The 21,421-nt window shown below is 42.6% G+C and overlaps 1 protein-coding gene across 5 annotated transcripts in view; it reads right to left on the bottom strand.

The window, feature by feature from the left end:
• Col25a1 (collagen type XXV alpha 1 chain) overlaps positions 1-21,421 on the bottom strand; it is a 383,772-nt gene that overhangs the window by 176,750 nt on the left and 185,601 nt on the right. For all 5 annotated transcript variants that reach the window (XM_026784141.1, XM_026784143.1, XM_026784144.1 and 2 more), the window contains exons 3-4: positions 17,213-17,257; positions 14,932-14,939 (exon numbers count right to left, since the gene is read on the bottom strand). In XM_026784141.1, coding sequence (XP_026639942.1) covers positions 14,932-14,939; positions 17,213-17,257 — 53 coding nt within the window. The remainder of the gene's footprint in view (positions 1-14,931; positions 14,940-17,212; positions 17,258-21,421) is intronic.

Raw genomic sequence — 21,421 nt, 5'->3', positions numbered from 1 at the left:
ACCTGAGCTCTGTACCTAGGGCTCTTATCTGCTGAAGTTTGTATAATTTGAAGGTTTTTCCATTGTTTGGAGATAAGATCTAAGGGAAAGACTCCTCTAAAAGACACTTTTCCCACTTAGCAGAAAAATTTGAGCTACCAGGTGTCCTGATTGAAGAGACAGTCTATCTTAGTCAAGTTATAAAGGCGCAATATTTTAAGATGTATTAAAGGTAAAATATTTTATGTCAAATATTAAAACTTAATACTTGGAGACTTTTAGCATTCCACTATGTGCATATACATACATAGCACACATACATATATATGTTTGGATACGTAAGCAAGGAGCTAAAGTTTTACATACATTTAAATAATTATACTATTGAGCTTCAAATGAAAGCTGTAACGGATGGAATAAAATCTTTAGCTGGTTTTAGTTGTATTTTTTTTTTTTTTTTTGGTTTTTCGAGACAGGGTTTCTCTGTAGCTTTGGTGCTTGTCCCGGAACTAGCTCTTGTAGACCAGGCTGGCCTCGAACTCCCAGAGATCCGCCTGCCTCTGCCTCCCGAGTGCTGGGACTAAAGGCGTGCGCCACCACCGCCCGGCTTTAGTTGTAATTTTAAAGTAGGTAGTTTGGACATCTATTATTTAAGAGGCTACTTAGATACCATTCACAGAGTAAAGCAAATTGAAACACTTAAAAGTTGTCTTTTTGTTTGTTTGTTTTGGTTTTTCAAGACAGGGTTTCTCTGTAGCCTTGGAGCTTTTTTGGAGCTAGCTCTTATAGATGAGGCTGGCCTTGAACTCACAGAGATCTGCCTGCCTCTGCCTCTGGAGTGCTGGGATTAAAGGTGTGTGCCACCTTTAATCAAGGCAATAGTTGTCTTCTTATGAGAGATTTATCACAATGATTTTTAGTTGGCCACCTTTCATTTATTCTGCCAGTCTATGAAAATGTGGTGGGGTGCATCAAAGAAACACCTCAATCCTGAGAGGATGCCGACTCCAGTCTCCAACAGAACCCTAATGTAAGCCATTCCTGGACTGTTTTCAAACAGTGCCCAGATCGATGCCTGTGTGTCTGTGAAGGCTAAATTGCTGATGTTATAGTGAATGTATTAAAACTGACTGAAAGTCCCACAAGGGGCTAGTTATAGGTTGCCACTATTCATTATAGCAATAGAATGAATGAATTTCTAGTAATATTTATGTGAACGAATGCTTTCTACTTCCTATTTTTAACAGAATAGAGTCCTAGAAAATTATGTGCTTTAATATCTAAGTGTATTGTCAGGCTTTTAGAAAGTACTGGAAGTTCTGGGAACGAAAAAGGGAGAACTTCCTGCTCTATAAGTATGTTTTTAATGGCAAAATAAAAGCTTACCCCCACCCTCACATGAATTCAGGTCCTAGTTCATTTGCCTTGTGGTTTTTATTAGATATCTGCACATAGGAAACTTCCTATTATAGGAACTATGCGTCTCTATAACTACTTTCCTATAAATTATGATATTTGATATGAACTCAAGCAATTTTTCATTTTGCTCAAAAACTTCCAGGGATCTGAAATTGCCATCAGCTGGTGTATGATCATCAAGCTCTCTTCTGAATTCTATCACCATCACTAAACTTAAGTTCTAAAGGAAGGGGCATTTCCCCTCTAAAAGGGGAAGCTAATGCCTATGGGAAAATAACATTCTTAACAAATAAAACCCAGGGGACCCGGCCAGCAATATGAATAAATCCCCACGACTCTCAAACCAGTGTACAATATGCGAAGTCGGAAACAGTTCTTTTTCAACTCATGCCTTATAATGTGCAAGTCTGTATGAAGTGGCCATGCTGGCTCACTGGGTGTGGTTATTCAATGGTTAGAAGATTAACTTTAATATGCAAAGTAGACGGTTGGCTGGGGGTGGAGGGGGGCATCCGAATATATAATCCCCACCAATGAAAGTGGAAGTTTAGGTCATTTCCTATCCAGGGATATTCCTAGGGCATATTGGGTAATTGTCAAAGCATCTGAAAGGAACCAGCCAAGTTAATTAGTTCCACTCCAAGGGAGAATTCTTCACAAACCGGTTCCTATTCTGTGCCATGGATTAGAAGTCTAAAGAAAGGCTACATATGGTGAAAGATATATACATTCAGCCATTACCACAGACAGGCAGTAAATTATCTGGGGGGCCCGCAGAGCACTCCGTAGCCCGTTCTTTCAACTTCCCCCCTCACCTGTGAAAAAGCCTGAACCTGTATGCCATTGGCTATTAATAATACTCTCTGAAAGCAAGCAAGTTGAAATTGTTCCCAAACTGCAAATCAATAGACCATGTATATATATATGTCTACTACTGTTGAATGAAATTATATATCAGATTCAAGGCCTGTATCTGCACTACGGGACTCAAGCACGCTTTCATGTAGCCTATAAAATCCACAGGCTCTGGGCAGCACGAAGCTCTGAAATGCTTCTGTTTCCACTCCGAGAAGGATACCCTAATATAGAAGCAGTGAACGGAAGCCCCTGAAAGGAAGTCTGTGATATGAAATTTAAAATCATTGTTTTTAAATTTGTAGTTTCCAGATTGGGTTTCTACCATGCCTGCCAAACCTTCGCCTCCTTTTTTTTTTTTTTCCTGTGGGCTTGTTATACAAATGTGGATTTCATTTATGTATTCACAGAAGGAAATGGTGATTCAGCCACTTTGTGGGTAATGCCTCTAGGTTTCTCCTCCGCCCACAGAACACAGGGAGGTGGGATGGGTCCTGGGCCAGGAGGAAGGAGATGTAGCGCACAGTCAGGCAGTGTTGGGAAAAGGCAGCCCTGGCTTGGTGAACGGTCTCTTCTGATGCCTCGTAATGATGCCTTCCTTCCCTGGCCAGCCCCTGTTCTTTTAGAGCTGCCTTTATCCTGCCCCTCATGTGGCCTCTGCACAGCAGAACTGCAGCCTCCACCTTCTTAGGCATGAGTTTCCAAATGCCAGTGGCACAGGAATGCTCAGCCTTGAAATGTGTCATGTAGGAGAGACCATCTTGTCATTGTTCTCCAAAAAGTGCACATGTGATTTATTCGCAATGAAGAGATCAGATATGAGCATCCTGGCCATTGTTAGGCACATGCCACTTAGAAGCCATGGACTCTAATTCTGTCTCCTTTGAAACTCGGAAGTAGAGTCATGGCTAGTGCTTCTGGCATATTGTGAAGGCTGTGTGGGGCGAAAATTCACCAAGAAAAGCACCCAGTTAACATTATCCTTGCAAGTATACTAACCTGACAGATAAGATGTAGCCATTGGAGCAATCATGAAACAATTGGGGTTAACCAACTGCTTTACTACTAGATTGGCGGGCATACTCATCTGGAGCTACACATCTGGTCAAAAACCTATAATCAGAGAGGTCATGGGCCCAATGAAAGAGCATGCTACTATTGATTGTCTAAGTGAACATGAACATGCTGTAGAACTTAATTCTAAATATTATTTTTATACACAGAGAGTAGTTCTGGCCTTATCCTGGTACAGAGAAGTTCATTTACGTAGAGGGCTTCTGGTATCTAACATCCAACAGTATATTCCTTTATTAGCCAAGAATGCTTGCCAAGTCACATGTGTGTATTGCACTTCCCAGTCATGGTTGAAGGTCAGTAACAGAAACTATGATGGCTGGACTAAGTCAAGGTATCAAGGAAGGAGGAGGAAGGGTTTACGGCGACAGAAGAAGAAGGCCACACAAGACACAGGTGTGTGTTCAGTTTGAGGCATGGGAAGAAGTTTTAAAGGTGTCTGTTTGGAGACATCGGCGCCATGATTTTTGTGTTACACTGGCAGGAGTGTGGAGTTCAGCATTTGGTCAAACACCGGGTAGGTGCTATTGTGAAAGCATTTACTAAGATGTGATTATATTCCCTGAGTAAGTAAACCTTATGACTCTAATATCTGGGTAGGCCTCAAACCAATTAAAGGCCTTAATAGCAGAAATCAAGGTTCCCTGAAAAAAAAAAAAACAAAAAACAAAAAACCCGCTACCTTAAGAAATGTAGACATCCCATCTGAGGGTTTTGGGAAGATGGACTAGTTAGTAAAAAAACTAGCTGGACAAGCATGAGGAACTGAGTTTGGATTCCCCTAAACAGCCTGCACACCAGGCCGTTGACACCCCCCCAGATTTTCAACTTGCTAGCACCCACAACTTCATAAGTCACTTCCACACAATATCTCTATCTATTTAGATTCCCTCTGAATCTTTTTCTCTAGCAAATTCTAAAAGAGTCACCAAGCTCCCTTTATTAGACTGCATCGATTCCTTTGTTTCCAATTTCATTATCCATTTTGCAGGACTATGTATACTCCAACCATGCCAGAGCTCCAGCACACAGAGAAAAATGCCCAAGCAAACCACCACATTTGGTTAAAACAAGAGATGGCACTTCTTGAAGTTGGAAGTCCTTCTCTGCTCTGTTACTGTTCCAATTGCCCAAACTCAAAACAATATAAATGAAAATATGTGTCTCCAAAAAGGCTGCTTCTCCTGAGGTGGCGCTGTTGCTATGCCTTACTCTGCTCTCTCTAGGGAGTGATCTTTAACCTATTCATCCATACTCCATGAAGCCACAAGCCTTCCAGGCACCTTATCCCAGGGGAAGCCCTGGATCACCTCTGTGATGGGTCATCTCCTTGCCAGCCTAGGTTGAGGAAACCGACCTAGATTAGAAAAACACAACTTTTGTGGTTTTGTCTATGCAAGTGCTTCTGAGAGGATTAACCAGGAGGGGAAGGTCTTCACTGAATATGGACCATCCATGCCATAGGCTGGGAGCCCAGATAGAACAGAAGGACAAAAATGAGAAAGCATCCTAACAAAGACAATGCTCTCCGCCTGGCTGCCATGCTGTGGACTGCTGTTCTAAACTACAATATTCACATAGCTGTGGCAAAATTGTATAAAAGCAATTTACAGGAGCGGGTTTAATCTGGTTCACTGTTTGGAGGTACGGTCTACCTTGAAGAAGGCAGGGTGTCACATTGCATGCACAGTCTGGGAGCAGAGAGACCCTGGGGCTCAGCTCATCTCTCCATTTTATTCAGTCTGGGACCTAAGCCCAGGGAATGGTGCTGCCCACAATGACACTATTCCTCCAACCTTACTCAAACCTTCTTGGAAATGCCCTCACGGACACACCCATGTGTTCTAGGGTTATTCTAGATGAAATCAAGTTGGAAATAAACATGAGGCATCACATCTGCCTTATCCTCCCTGCTATCAAAGGAACAATCTCTGAAAATTTACCAGAATTTAGAATTCCCAATTAGTGATATCTGCCAGTTATATCAGCCACAACGAAGAAAAGCATGACTCAGACCTCTCCTTCTTTATTCTACCCCAGTAGCCTGCACAGTATTTCCCAGAGTGATGCTGAGAGTCAGCATCACCTCTCCCTCTTCCTCCCCACTCATTCTGGCTACACAGGTCAGCACATCTGCCTTGGTAACGCCACCTAAACCTGCCCCGCCCCTTTATCTCGTCAGCTATCCTCTTGTGCTATTCCCTTTCTTACGGAAATACTTATCCTAAGCATGTCTTCCTAGCCATTTCTCCTCTCTGAGGTAATTTTCCTCTGGCCATGCCTGCTCTGGCTAAGCCCTCTGAAGACGGCACAGCCTAAGGCAAACGCCTTAGCCTGGCATGCGGGCTCCTCTGCTATTGCTTCTTTCTCAGGCCTCTGTCCTCGCTCTTTTCCTCCTTGGGCTCCAGCCTCACTAAGTACATGTGTCTTTTATTTTCACAGAGGTCATTCTTCCTTATACCCAAAGACTTTTAAAAGTTAAATTCCTTGAAGGAAGCCACACGGAAGACGGTCGCCTTGACCAGATCCAGATAAACCCTGGCTGCCGCCGTGCTCAGTCTGGACTGTTTTCTTCCCTGCTAATCTTTCACTGGGGGTGTCATGAATACACCCCCTTTCCCATCATACTGCTTTTTCCCAGTAATATTGCATCCCCCCCCCCATCAAATCACTGTATTTTGCTCTCCTGGATTCTAAGGTCTCTGGAAACAAGGCCAGGTCTTAACCTGCCATTTTACCCCTGGTACATAGCAAAGGGGAGGCCACACCCTGGATACTCAGGACAGTTTTGATAAATGAACCACTACACTATCTTTTTTTAAGCTTATTTTAAAAATATTGCTTTATTCAAGTCATTTTTATGTTACATAAATAAATCTCCTGGCTGATGTTCTACAAATGTCTCTCCTGGAGGTTTTCTTCTGGCTCCATTTATTATGTTGCTGCCACAATTACAAATTTATACATAAACAGATCAATTTTTTTTTAGACTTTTGCTTTAGGCTTTCTGGTTTCTGCTTTCTCCATTCCAAATTAATTCTAAAAGATCCACTTAAACTTTTTTCTCAACAAATCTTAACTGAATCATTTAAAATTAAAAATATAAGCATTAAGTTTAGTACAGACTAGAACCTTATCATACCCTTTCTTCTTGATTCTTTTTTAATCTCACTAATCTGCTGCTAGATTTAAATTTTGTGTGTATGTCTTTTTTATTATTGATTTTATTGAGCTATACATTTTTTTCTGCTTCCCTCCCTTTCTCGCTCCTCCCCTTCAACCTTCTCCCATGGTCCCCATGCTCCCAATTTACTCAGGAGGTCTTGTCTTTTTCTATTTCCCATGTAGATTAGATCTATGTATGTCTCTCTTAGGATCCTCGTTGTTGTCTAGGTTCTCTGGGATTGTGATATGTAGGCTGGTTTTCTTTGCTTTATGTTTAAAAACCACTTATGAGTGAGTACATATGATTGCCTTTCTGGGTCTGGGTTACCTCACTCAATATGATGTTTTCTAGATTCATCCACTTGCCCACAAATTTTAAGATGTCATTATTTTTTTCTGCTGTGTAGTACTCCATTGTGTAAATGTACCACATTGTCCTTATCCATTCTTCAGTCAAGGAGAATTTAGATTGTTTCCAGATTCTGGCTATGACAAACAATGCTGCTTTTGAGCACATGCCCTTGTGGTACAATTGAGCATCCTTTGGGTATATACCCCAAGGTGGTATTGCTGGGTCTTGAGATAGGTTGTTTCCTAATTTTCTGAGAAATCACCACACTGATATACAAAGGGGCTGTAGCAGCTTGCACTCCCACTGGCAGGAGTGTTCCCTTTACCCCACATGCTCTCCAGCATAAGTTGTCATCAGCACTATACTATCTTTTAAACAAGCAGTTGGAGCTAGCTATTAACAATCTTGTGGCATCCTTCTGCCATCCTTCTGCCTCTATGTCCTTGTTTCTATTTTGACCATGAAGAAATATTTTTTAATAATTCATCAGAAACAAATGTTAGAAGTACATACTTTGTGAATAGCTTTGGGACGTTAGAAAGTATAAAACAAGAAGTTTTATTTTAACCACGAGCAGGAAGATTTGTGAAAGTAAATGTGCATTAAAATCATTAATAATTTTGTAATGAACAAACCCGCAATGCCAGGTTTCATGATCTGAATTTTTTCCTTAATTCTACCAGAGAGAAAAGTGAAGTATTTAATAATGAAAGGTGGAGAATATTTCCATATTACAGTCCTATGGACACTATCCAGATGAATATTACATTAGTTAACTTTGGTCAAATGTGTGTGGTGGCGTGGGGGTGGGGTGCTTCATAGAGTCTGTGGAATCAGAACTAGGGCAGGTGCCATTCTTTGTGCAGGGAAATCCCAGCATTTTAAGCAGCTGCTTTGGAAAAATGGAGGCACTGAGATCCCCTTAGCGTGCACACGCTGCTGGGTATTATTAATGCTTAACCACTCATGGGGAACAGCAATCATGCAAACCACTCATTCGACCTTGTTAAAAATATTACTTCCCAAACGTGTCTAAGCTGCTTTGCAAGTGCATTCAATTCTACAGCAGCTTTCTTGCTACTGGTAGTTATTACTGCACAAATCACAAAGTCGCTTCCTTAATTTGTCCCACGAGATATCTACGTGTCTTCACAGTAGACGGTCCTAGGACCTCAGTCATGTGACTAAGAATTTGGTGACAAGAAAGCAAAACAGGAAGAGGTGACAGGACACCTCATGTGTTAGTGGCCTTGCTGTCAGAATGGTACGGTATGCATGGACTCCCGCAATCTGACAGGTTTCCTTTTTAAATGTCTTGAGGGATTCTGAATGAGCTTGGGGTGTATGTAGCTCTACACTAGAGCACTTGCCAAGAGTGAGGTAGAGCCCTGGGTTTGAGCTCCACAAGTTAAAAAAAAAAAAAAGGTATGACTGCCTTGCTCTCCTACTTACAGTTTAGCTTAAAAGGATCACTCTTTTATCTCCTCCTTTTCCTCTTTCATGATTTCTTTAGCTTTTTCTTTGAGTCCAGTTACCATTCTCTACATCCCCTGCAGTTATGTGAATAACTGACTGGACCCCTGTTATGTTTCTGGGGAGAAATGATAACGTGATATAAAACATCCTGCATTTCTAGTACTGGCGTGGAGCATCCCTCACTTGAACCTCAGCTCTTTCTTCATCAAGAACCTTGGGATATACTGTAAAGATGACCGAGTATCCACTAGCCTGAGTCCCTGTAAGCAGCACAGCCCTCTACTATATACAAGGAATAAATATTCACTGCTTCAAACCAGTAAGCTCTCAGTTCTTATTTGATATCAAAGCTATTGCCTTTCTCAAATAGATGGTATGCATAAATACTACAGAAAACAAAGTTCCAAAGAAAAATACTGCTGATACTTATATATCTGTTTCTCCTCATTGAAATGTGCATGCACACACACACAAACTCACACACACACAAACACAAACACACACACACCTCTCATTTATCTCAACTTAAATATGAGTTTGTAGTCTTTATGCCACTTCCACAATTCCAAAGATCTGCTCTATCTGGCATTATAGCCTACATAAAGAAGAGCACAGAAATCACGTACACACATTGGAGATGAACTTTGTTATCTGTAACCTGAACCACTCATAAAAGGCGGGGGGGATGCTGGGCTCTTACCTTAAGAGTTCATAGTTGTAGCCCCCTTTTCTTTTATGTTGCAGGAGGCAAACATACATGCAAGAGACCAAAATGTACAGGTTAATTTTTATGTCAGTGCAACACAAGTCAGGGGCACCTGGAAAGAAGGAATCTTAATTGAGAAGATTCCTCCTCCGTAAGATTAGCCTGTCTGTGGGGGTATTGTCTTGGTTAATGATTGACTTGGGAGGGTCCAGCCCACTGTGGGCAGTGCTACCCCTAGGCAGGTGATTCTGGGTTGTGTAAGAAAGCAGGCTGGGCAAGCTATGGAGGGCAAGTCAGTAGGCAGTATCCTTCTATGGCTTCTGCATCAGTTCCTGTCTCCAGGATCCTGCCTTGAGTTGCTGCCAAATTTTTCCTGGATTGTGGACTACAAACTATAAGATAAAAGCAACCCTTTTCTCTCCCAAGCTCATGTGGGCCATGGTGTTTTATATCAGTAACAGAAACCCTAACTAAGACACAAAATGAGACAGCCTGCTACCATTTTTCTAACTCTACCCCTAAGAAGCCTTTAAACATAAATTAACTGTCTGTGTTTTTGTTCCTTTGGATTGCTACAGTGAATATTGTGGCTATCTAGCTGCCCAGGTATTTTTAACTGATACCACCTCCTACAAGACATATGGTTTTGTCTTCAATCACCAACAGTGTCCTGTTAGAGGGAAGAGAGTGGTCTCTAAAGGTGATGGTTAGTGTTCACTGTCAATGTGACAGGATCTAGATTCGCTTGGGACATGGGCAGCTGAGCATGCATATGGGGGACACGGGCAGCTGGGTGTGCATATGGGGACATGGGCAGCTGAGTGTGTATATGGGGACACGGGCAGCGGGGTGTGTATATGGGGGACACGGGCAGCTGGGTGTGTATATGGGGACATGGGGCAGCTGAGTGTGCATTTGGGGGACACGGGCAGCAGAGCGTGTTCTACAAAGTACTTAATGTGACCGATACAAAGCAACAGGGAGAGTAAGGCACAACAAAGATGCTTCGCAGTTACACTAAAACTCAACTTGCCTGAAAAAGTCTTTGGGCAACACGGAGTGAAGTTAGTTTTGAAGAGAGATAGAACTGGGTTCAAATTCTACTTCTGCCTCATGATTGATGTACACTCTAGGACAAGTTAAGTGATGGGCCCATCCCCTAGTTTCTTCCTTTGTAAAATGGGTAGAGCCAGTCTTGGTCACAAAGGCAATATGGAAACTGATACCTGAAATGGTGGAGGCATGAGTGGTTGTTATTGCCTTACTGATAGCTGGAAAAGAACTACTCTTGAATGAGAAATCTGGTTGTTTCTTCGTTATGAAGTAGGGATGTCAGAGTTTTGCCTCTTAAAGTTCTTCAGAGATTTCGTTTCCTAATTCATCCACCACAGAACCAGCACAGTAAGCTTAGCTTGGCTTGGTTTGCCTCGCTCATCTGTCAGCAAGATTCTCACGTTCAAACTGAGTTGACAATTGCTGAAGGTGGAGGAACAAAAGAGGCTGTGCAACAGCATCGGATTGCACACCTCAGAGGGTTTAAGCGACCAACAATAACATCATATCTTTGTCAATCATGAGCAATTATAGGGCTTGGTGGACCCATGCAAGTAAAACTGTCAGTCACAAAGGGGTCTCCTGACTCTTTCTCTGGCTACAGCTATTAGACCGGCTTGATTCTATGACCTGTGGATATTTAAGTGGGACTTCCTTTTGGACAGAAGGATAGAATGTAAGACTGGGGGAGACATTTGCTCATTTTTAAAATCCTGATGTTATTCTCAGGATATATATATATATATATATATATATATATATATATATATATATATATATACACACACACACACATATATATGTATACACACACACGCACACACACATATATATCACACACCAGGGGCTGGAGATGGTTCAGCTGACACCAGACTGCGTCAGGATAGGCCCAAGGACCCTTATCCACTGCACATGCGGGAAGCAGGGGACGCAGCTCTCAAAGGCATAGCCAAATATGGAGTTGTTTATTTCCAACAAGACAGGGTGTCGGCGCCATCTTGTAATGGCGATCCTGTCCGGCTCGCTACACACACACACATACACACACACACACACACACACACACACACACACACATATCACACACCAGGGGCTGGAGATGGTTCATTTGCAACGTGCTTGCTGTCAGGTCCAAGGGCCAGAGTTTGGATTCCCCAACACATATTAAAAGTCAGGCATGGGGGTGGAAAAAGCATCCTATTGGAAGGACAGAGGAACAAATTCCTGGAGCTCAATGGGCAGCTCATATTGGTGAGCTCTAGGTAGAGTGAGCAACCATGTCTCAAAATCCAGTTGGACTACAAATGGAGAAAGATGCCTCAGAGAAAGGTTGCTCTGGCCTCCATTCATGGACATGTAGATTATCTGCATGCATAGCACGTGTGCACACACATACACAGATACACACACACACACACACACACACACACAATCCAAATCCGAAAGTATAATTTCTAGCTAGGAAACACAATGGTCAGACACATCACTACAGTGAATATAGTGGTATGAGCAGAACTTGATGCCTAAAGCACCCGCATGGAGTTCCTTAGAGCAGGATTCTACAATGATACCTTCATGAGCAGATAGAAAAGCAGACAAATCACATTTATAATCATAAAACGGCTCTATTTCAGCTGTTCATAAATATTTTTGTCAAAACGGATTAAGGCTTAACAGCTTACTATGAAGTAATTGATCTGTGAGCTCTAATTCAAGTTGCATTTCAAGTCTTAAATTATAAATAACTGCAGTATACAAAACACAGACACTGACAAGGAAAGCGTGTAATTACGCATACCCACACATTCTAGTGTGTTAGTCAAGTTTTCCAAAAAACATCAAACGAAGATAAAAATGAAAAGTTGATAAATGGTCCGATAAAGTATGTTTTTTGTTTTGTTCTTCTCATTCTGAGAACATTATTGCAAGAGGGTAACAAGAACCAGTTACGTTCTAGCGAGAACAGAAGACAGTGAGATACGGCATCCTCCCCTGGGTCCCTCAACACATGTGGATCACGGCAGTGTGCCCAGTGCTGCCCTTTCTACTACCGAGTAGCTCTGACAATAAAATAAAGGATGGGAAAATGCAGAGCTGGATGCAAGGTCACACCTCAGCATTCTGTTCTCAAGAAGCCCCAGTCCCCCAGGAGGTCAGCAAGAAAGATTCCTGGAGTCCTGGAGGACTTCATTCCTATAGGTTTTGTGCCAAGGGTTGCCCAGCAGAAGCAAGACTATAATCTTATCAGAGTACATGAAAAATAACAGAATGAAAAAGAAGGCCCTTGTGTTTAAAGTGGTGACACACCTTGAGATCCACACGGGAAGTAGTTTCATACTTGTGGAGAGAGCTGAGCACAATTTAAGGACACTAATGAGGGAAAGGAAATTTTTCTAAAAATAGGATTGCATTAACTTCAGACTTTGGTTCATGGAAAAGAATAAAAGGAAACCCACATATAAAATGAAAATGATGCTTAAAATAGGAAATATAAGATCACCAGACATTAAAATTGCCGATAGTTGGATGTGTCTGTAGATAGGAAGGACATTGGTAGTAAGTCTGTCTAATCATAACAGTACCACTATTCATTAATATTTATTCAGACCATGGTAATCGCCTATAAAGCTACCTATTCTAAAGGAAAACTAGATGGAAGGCAGCTGCTTCTTAGAAATCCTGGGTGGGGGGTTAAAAAAATGAGGGGCTCAACAGAATTTCATTATGAGATCATTTTAACCATCAGAGCCCCAGGCAGAGCAACACAAGCAACAAGATGCAACTCCATTGCATTACAAAAGGCTGCATAGTTTATGTATTTTTCTTCCTTTTCTTCCAACTGCTAGTGTACCAGCTACTTTTCTATTGCTGTGATTAAACACCAGGACCAAAAAGGATTTATGTAAGGAGTTTATTCTGAATTATAGCTTAGAATTCATCTTATGGGGAGGCACGGCAGAAGCAGGCAGTTTGACTCCCTCCAGCAAAGTTGGACCTTCTACCTCCTCAAGCAATGCCACCACCTGGGGGGAAAGTGTGCGCATGCCTGAGTCTGTGGGGGACATTTCTCCTTTTAACTGCCTCTCATCTGATCCTCCTGTGACCAGTTTGAACTGTCTCTTACTTAGCATGAAAACACAGGGTCACAACGTATGTCTTTGAAGTAGTTTGCTGCCCTCGACATGGCCTGTTTGAAATGAAGTTCAGATAGCGTGGAGGGGAGGTCATGCTTGCTTTATAATGTGGACATTTTACTTTGACTTACCAAGCTTATAGTGTACATAATTATTAATGCCAGGGTATTACAATGGTCTGTGTTGTAACACACTTAGGATTCATAAAGAACTAAGCATGAAGCTGAAATTATATAAAATCAGATGTATCCAACTGAATTTTAACCTCGCAAGCCCTTGGCTAAGCAGCCTTGTGGAATTAACCTCAGTGAACCTTAGGCTTCATCACTGGGCAATGGGGCTAGCAATATCAGAGGGCTGGCATGAATAAACATGAAATTTGGGGTACAAAGTCCCTAGACAACTGCACACCAGAGAGTTGAGATCTAATCAGTTCTTTCTTTCTTTATATACAGTAAGAAAAGATACACAGAATCTTATAGCAGAAAATCTGGGCTAAGAAATAGCCCAAGCAAACAAAGGTACCATGCTACATGCTGTTTTAAAGAATCAAGGAGGAAATACTTGCATCTTAAAGGTAACACCCTTGCAGACATGAGAATTAACTTCTTGATCTGACTGACAAATACAAATTCCACAGAAAGAAACCTTGAACATGTTACTCCCCTGGTAACCTTGGGAGTTTCCTCAGGGGCAGTCATGTTTTGGTTTGAGTTTTAAAGACAGACACTTAAATATGAAGGCAGAGTCAAGGCTTCTAGACCTGGGCCATGCTGTCTACTTAGCATTGAGCAAGAGCAGATAAGTCAGTCACGGAAGCGAGATCATCACAAACGTGATTCATGGCCCATCCTTGAACATGGCAGGAAGACTGCAAAAGATATTTAGAAGCCAATGCTTCCTCTGAACAAGTCAACAAGTGTGTGTTAATCCCTCTCCCCGGACTATGCTGGCCTCAGATAAATTGGCAGTGTAGAGTCTGGGATGAGAAACCATCTCAAGGCTAACGATCATTGCTACTGAAAAGGCCCGGTGCACAGTATAAACACGGGGGTCAGACAGCAGATAGCCAGGATATTACTCAAAAAATGCATTGAGCACAAAACTGACAAGATAATCTATTCCTGTGAGTGCACAGCGGTCTGGAATGCCACAGCTATGACCTATGCAGGGAAAGAAAGGAGCACAAACTCTCCAAGGGCCACGTCTCAGGCTCCTTATGCAGGCAGGGCTCCAACAGACTTCAAAGGGAGTGCTGCCTAAGAAGGGAGGACCAGCCCCGGCGGCGCACAGGGGGTATCACTTCCATGATCATGTTGCCATCTACATTTGGTGGACCGGCAAATCCAAATATCTCAGCCACGAGTTTAAACAGATGGAAAAAGAAGTGTGAAATAGTTGGGAGACCTGCGTGCAAAAGCAACCTCAGGATTCCAGGAAAAAGACTCAAAACCAGGGGCTTCATGTGTTACCCCAAAGTCTCAAGAGAGTAATCAGTGTGTGACAACATAAAAAAAAATAAAGCCCACCCCCAAACCTGCGTTCTAGTATAGTGCATGACCCAAAATATTCTAGTAAAGAAATCATCTTCCGCATTTAAACATTCGTAAAAGGTCAATCCTAAATGAAGCTTCCACCATATCTGTTTTTAACGAGGTTTAAACATACGTGGATCCTGGTTAATGTAGAAAGAGCCGAACTCATCAGACTATACTTACAGGAGGACCTGTGGGGGAGAGGGGTGAAAAGAGAGAAAGAGAAATTAGTGAATATAAATGTTAAAATTAATTAATAGATATCATTATAACTACCAGCACAATACTAATGATACAAAGGGGACTTACAACACAGACTTGGAGATGACAGAAAAAATAAATTTATGCCCAAACACAAATTGTGCATAGAATTTGGACAAACTGTCAGGTTCTCCAAAGCCTACTAATATGCATCTGAGAGACTTGTGAATTTGAAATAAAACTACATAATACAAGTGAGTCTAAGTAAAATACGAGACAGGAGAACCTTGACTGCGTTTGAAGGCTACTCCAGAGACCTGAGCTTGATAAATACAGTCAAATGAGCAAAGCCTACCATTGGCCGAAGGCTTTCCTTGAAGAGTGTCCTTCCTTCGATGCTTCCCCCGATACATAAAAGCCCAGGCCTAGCAACTCTGTAGGTTTCTTTAAACCAGAGCCCAGGCAAAAACTGAGAGCATTTCTGTATTTCACGCACCATATGCTCTAACTGCCAACTCTCAGTGACTAGGCATTTGGAAGGTGATTTTTGCTTGTCTATAGGACTTTGCACAAGTACTCAATTTTCATCTTCCCCCCTCAATCTTTTTTTTTCAAGATTTATTTATTAAAAAAAAAAAGATTTATTTATTTATTATGTATACAACATTCCTTCCACGTGTGCCTGCAGGCCAGAAGAGGGCACCAGATCTCATTACAGATGGTTGTGAGCCACCATGTGGTTGCTGGGAATTGAATTCAGGACCTCTGGAAGAGCAGCCAGTGCTCTTAACCGCTGAGCCATCTCTCCAGCCCCCCCTCAATCTTTTGAAGAAGATTACTTTGGTGATTGCTTTATCATTTCTTTTCCCTCCAGATTACTTGGGGAGAAGGGAGAAGGGGAACCAGCGGGACTGTAGGAAGCATGAGGTGGTGCAGGGATTGGTGGAGTCAGACAAATGGGAACAAACGGTCGTAACACGTATGTAGAAGGATACAAAAATGATGGGTCTCACTGCTTTTCGTGCTAACCTTAACGTTTAATTTTTAAAGAACTCTATTACAAACTCTGCCCGGCCATCCAGATTCAGGGTGGCCCAAGGCCAGCTTTTGAGAATACTTGGGAACCAGCAGCCACCCTGCCCAGCTGATGAATTTTCAGAATCCCTCTCATGTTCTCATCTTTTCTGAAAGGGTGTGGGGAAATGGAATATCCCAGATTCAGCCCACTGCCTGGTCTTCCTGACAGAGACAGCTCCACTATGTCAACACCCAGTCAGTCATTGTCTTAAATATTGATAAAAATTAACACTAGAGAGTTTGAGACCAGCCTGGTCTACAAGAGCTAGTTCCAGGACAGGCTCCAAAACCTCAGAGAAACCCTGTCTCGAAAAACAAAAACAAAAAACAAACAAAAAACAAACAAAAACAAAAAACAAAAATTAACACCAGAGAGTGGAGAATCCCATCTCGGAGCTGGAGTCACCATGAAAGGAAGACCTGATGTCCTCATGAGAAATAGCTCATGGCTATTGACCCATCTAAAATCTGAGACTTCTTAGAGTAAAAGCAGTAACTGACCTCCCTTATTGCTATACCTTGATTTCAGAAATATTAATTTGGTCTTTTCTACTTTACCTTACCTATAGGAATCTGTCCCGAAAGCACAAGCTACTGAAGTGAGCATCGGGAGAAATGATTGTAATATCCATGGCCAGATCAGTCAACTGCCCCGTTTCCACAATGACATCACAGAAACCCCGAGACTAAGGATACTGCTCTAACCACTGAAGCTCCATGGCTGTAGCAGGAGACACCCTAGAGTCAGTAAGAACGGTGGAGCAGTATGACATACTACGCCCGCTGGATAAAATAGCAGAGCTTTCCAGGGTGTCCTCCTTAAAGTGCTAAGACAGATAAATACCCCCTGGCTGGTCACCCAGAGAGAGGACACATGGCGATGTGGCCATAGCATGGGTGGGTGAGAACCCCAGCAAGGAACACAGGCCAGGTGGATTGACTTTGATGGCCAAGCAAGCGAGGACATGGGGTGGGAGAGTCTGTAGTTAGCAAACATGAGGGACAACAGTTTGCCAATACTTCCTTCCTAGAGTTTGTTGATATTAGGGTCTATTCTTAAATTCAAAATCTAGACTAGACGTGCCAAGCATATGCACACCTTCCAACAAGGGAATAGTACCATTGGTTAAGGGGGAAAACCGTAACTCCTGCACCAGAACTTTAGTAACGTGAGGCAGTCACTTACCAGACTCTCCTCTTCGGCCTCTCTTCCCTCGTTTTCCCGGAGGACCTGAAACACAACAGATTATTTGTAGTACAGTTCCATTTTTTTTACTGGTTGTATAATGGCTACTACATAGTTTCTCCATTTCCACTCCCTGCTTTGCACCACCAGATTTAGGAAAGGGACCCAGGGCTTGTGAAGGTCAATACTCTTCCAGCATAGCTAAGCTCTATTTCATCCCCACCGCTGGTCTAGACAATCAGCTACCACAAAACACTACAAAATCAGAATTTCTACTCATTCCATTTACACACCATCAATACAGAAAAGATTTGCTAAAGCAAGGAGTTGAGGTGTCATTTTTCTGAAGGTCTCAAATTATAAGGACCAAATCTAAATAACTATTATTTATCTTCAGTCAGGTTCAACATGATTCTTCTGAAACTGTTGGATAGCAATTAATTAAACACATACACAAAAAGAAATGTATTTGAAAGATATTTCTGTTAAATGTGAATGTAATGGAATTCCTTGATATCACCTAAAAAAGTTAATGACCCCATTAAGTGCATTGTGTGTATGTAAGTGGTTACTTTTAAGTTTGATTTTTCTATAAAGACAAAATCATTATCTCCTAATGAAAAGTTAGCATCAATGGTGATGCAATTCAAAAAGTAGAAAACCAAACAACCAAAAACATCCTTAACCTTTTTATTTCATTGAGTTGCCTATAAGGACAACCAAGCCAGTCTATATTAGACTTAGTGCATCAAATTCTAGCCAATTTCACTTCAAGACAGTGTTCTCAATCACACTACTTCTATCTGCATGTCCTGGGGTAAAAATAGCTTCTACTGAATTATGGCTCCAGTGAACAGAAGAGAGTAATCAGCCCACAGTGAGGACAGAGGGCTTATAATACTTGCTGGGAGAAAAAGCCAAGGAAAACAGAGTACTGCCTGCTGCCAAAAAATGAACTGCTGAGTAGAGCTCATGGCTTCTAAACCCCAGAAAGTTCCAGAGACACGGCGACTGTCATCATGAGTCTGAGTTATCATCCCATCAGACGCTACCATGAGTGGTGGAAACACTAGTGGGCCACCCAGCTTCTCCTCTAGCCTCGCACAGGGAAGTATATCCATTTGTGTTGATAGCAGGGTAAAAAATAAATATATATAATCAAGTACTAAACTCAATTGAAGATGTTAGGAGACACAGCTTTACAGCAAAGCCCAAACGATCAGTAGACTTTTGGGTTTCTTTCTGTATTCTAGAATAAGAGGAGAATTCATGCACACTCATTCCCAAGGATTGGGACAGGAAAATCAAATAAGTGAACAAACATGGTAGGACCTTCCTTTATAAGACAAATATATATTTATACACTTGCCCAAACTCACACACGGACCTTTGTATTGACAGACTCCAGTATTTATAACGCCTTAAGATTAGAACTCAGATGTTTGGTATAAAATCACTTAAACCAGTGAAACTTAGCAGGCCCATGTGTGACTGACATGATTAATATTAGGAGCCACTAACTGTTTTTCAAGCAGGGAATATAAGAGTTCTAAGAATTGATGCATAATTCAAGTGATAACAAGAACAATCCACATTTAAACTCATAGAAGAAGAAACTTAGTATTCAAAGGTAAGGAGACAGCGTCAGGAAGACCAGAGGCTCAAATACAATCAGAGACATTCTGACTGGCTGCTCACTTACCAATAAATAATAACTACTTATCCACTGGGGATTAGCTTACTTTCTTTTCTCTACAAAGATGCTCCCTTAAAACAGTGAAGTGCATGAAGCTAACACAGTAAGTTTATTATGCTTTTTGAAGAGAATCTAAACTAAAATGAAATCCTCTCAAGTTAAGAAAGTGATCAAACGCCGGGCGATGGTGGCGCACGCCTTTAATCCCAGCACTCGGGAGGCAGAGGCAGGCGGATCTCTGAGTTCGAGACCAGCCTGGTCTACAGAGCTAGTTCCAGGACAGGCTCCAAAGCCACAGAGAAACCCTGTCTCGAAAAACCAAAAAAAAAAAAAAAAAAAAAAAAAAAAAGAAAGTGATCAAAGAAGCAAACTTTGTCTTCAGGAGACACCCAAAAGCCAGAGTCATGTTATTTCTGAACATGTCTTCTTCGAATATTCAATCACAAATCTTCTAGAAATTAATCAAATGTCACAGCGACCGTGGAACAAAAGGTAACGGAGAGGATGATGTCTCAAAGATGGCACCCGCTGAAGATGACAGAGTTCTGTGAAGGATACCATAATATGTGAGAGCCAGCGAAGTCGCACCAAGTTGTAAGATGAGAGTCTAAAATAAGTTTTGACTCTGTGAAAAATATTGGATTGAGAGAGAGAATATTATAACGATAACTGGATGGAAAAGCCTAGAGTGAGTGACTCCTAACGTGAGAGAAGCAAGCCAAAGGACAGAACAAAATTCTCAGCAACACCTACATATCTTGTTGACAAAGAGTAGCCTGAAGTTTGAAGAAATCCAATGTACAGATAAAAACACTGGTCTTGCCTCTGATTTTAAGGTCAGACCCCAAAGTGAAAAGCAGAACAGAAGAGATGAGCCGGATAATGAAAGACTGCAAAGCAGCAAGAGAGATGAAAATTCCCAGACCAAACTCATGGTGAGAGCTGAGAAGCTGGGCGGTGGTGATGCACGCCTTTAATCCCAATCCTCAGAAGGCAGAGGCAGGCTGATCTCTGTGAGTTCGAGGCCAGCCTGGTCTACAGAGTGAGTTCCAGGACAACCAAGGTGACATAGAGAAAACCTGTCTCAACAACAACAACACAAACAAACAAACAAAAACCCCCAAGGGTGTGGGGAAGGGGAACTGACAAAAGGTTCCTTATCCACCTATAAAGGATAACACTGTCCAAACTCTTGTTGTCTTTGCTGTTAAATGTTTTATTTTGAAATTAGCGTAATAATTGGGCTTCCATAAGGCTTCTCTATACACCCTTAGTTTTAGCTATCCCATCCACTCCCCTCTTCTCTCCCTAACTCACCACCCCCAGGCCTGCTGAATCTCTTAACCCTCATTATTGCTCCTCTTCTTACCTGTGTTCTGTTATCCCACAACTGGGAAACAACAGGTTGTGGTCTCCTGGTTGGATTTTTGTACCCTCCTCCTTTGGGTTAGCCCTGTCCTTTACACTCCTTGATTTCCCCCACACCCTTCCCTGCTTAAGCCTCCCTGTCTCCTTCTCACCTTTCTGCTTTCATTTCAGCTGTACTCCACTATCTTCCTCCCTTCACATGCCCCCCAAATCCCTTCCTAGTTTTCCCCCTCAACTTGTGCTCCAATTTAAATATGCAGATAAAATACTTGCAAGTAAGCTCTGTGTATGAGAGAGAAGAGGTAGTATTTGCCACTTGGTATCATTTTCTTTCCAGCTCCATCTATTTACCTGCAAATTTCATGATTTCACTCTTCTTGATAGTTGGGTAATACTCCACTATGTACACATGCCACACTCTCCTTGCCCAGGCTGTCAAAGCAAAGGGGAGAACTGGGGACTGAGCGCTGGTCAGAGGGGAAAGAAGTAAGCAGTAGCTCTCAGATGCACAAGAACTCCTGCAACTATCATGTGGGAGTAGAAAGGCCTGGAGAAGAAATCAGTGCACGCTGGATGCTCCTCCAGGCACTCTGGGATGCTCCTCCAGACACGCTGGATGCTCCTCCAGGCACGCTGGGATGCTCCTCCAGAGACGCTGGGGTGCTTCTCCAGAGACGCTGGGGTGCTTCTCCAGGCACTCTGGGGTGCTCCTCCAGGCACTCTGGGGTGCTCCTCTAGGCACTCTGGGATGCTCCTCCAGGCACTCTGGGATGCTCCTCCAAACATGCTGGATGCTCCTCCAGACACTCTGGGGTGCTCCTCTAGATACGCTGGGGTGCTCCTCTAGACACGCTGGGGTGCTCCTCCAGGCATGCTGGGTGCTCCTCCAGGCACGCTGGGATGCTCCTCCAGAGACGCTGGGGTGCTCCTCTAGACATGCTGGGATGCTTCTCCAGACACGCTGGGGTGCTCCTCCAGGCACTCTGCAATGTCTTCTAGGCACTCTGGGGTGCTCCTCCAGGCACTCTGGGGTGCTCCTCTAGGCACTCTGGGGTGCTCTTCCAGACATGCTGGGGTGCTCCTCCGGGTACACTAGGGTGCTCCTCCCTGGACTAGCACTCTGACAGCTGCAGCTGTTGGTAGGG

The sequence above is a fragment of the Microtus ochrogaster genome, chromosome 21 (genome assembly GCF_000317375.1).
Source record: "Microtus ochrogaster isolate Prairie Vole_2 chromosome 21, MicOch1.0, whole genome shotgun sequence".
In the NCBI taxonomy this organism is placed as follows: Eukaryota; Metazoa; Chordata; class Mammalia; order Rodentia; family Cricetidae; genus Microtus; species Microtus ochrogaster.
Note: the sequence above shows the minus strand (reverse complement) of the source record. Positions and strands in the feature narration are given on the sequence as shown.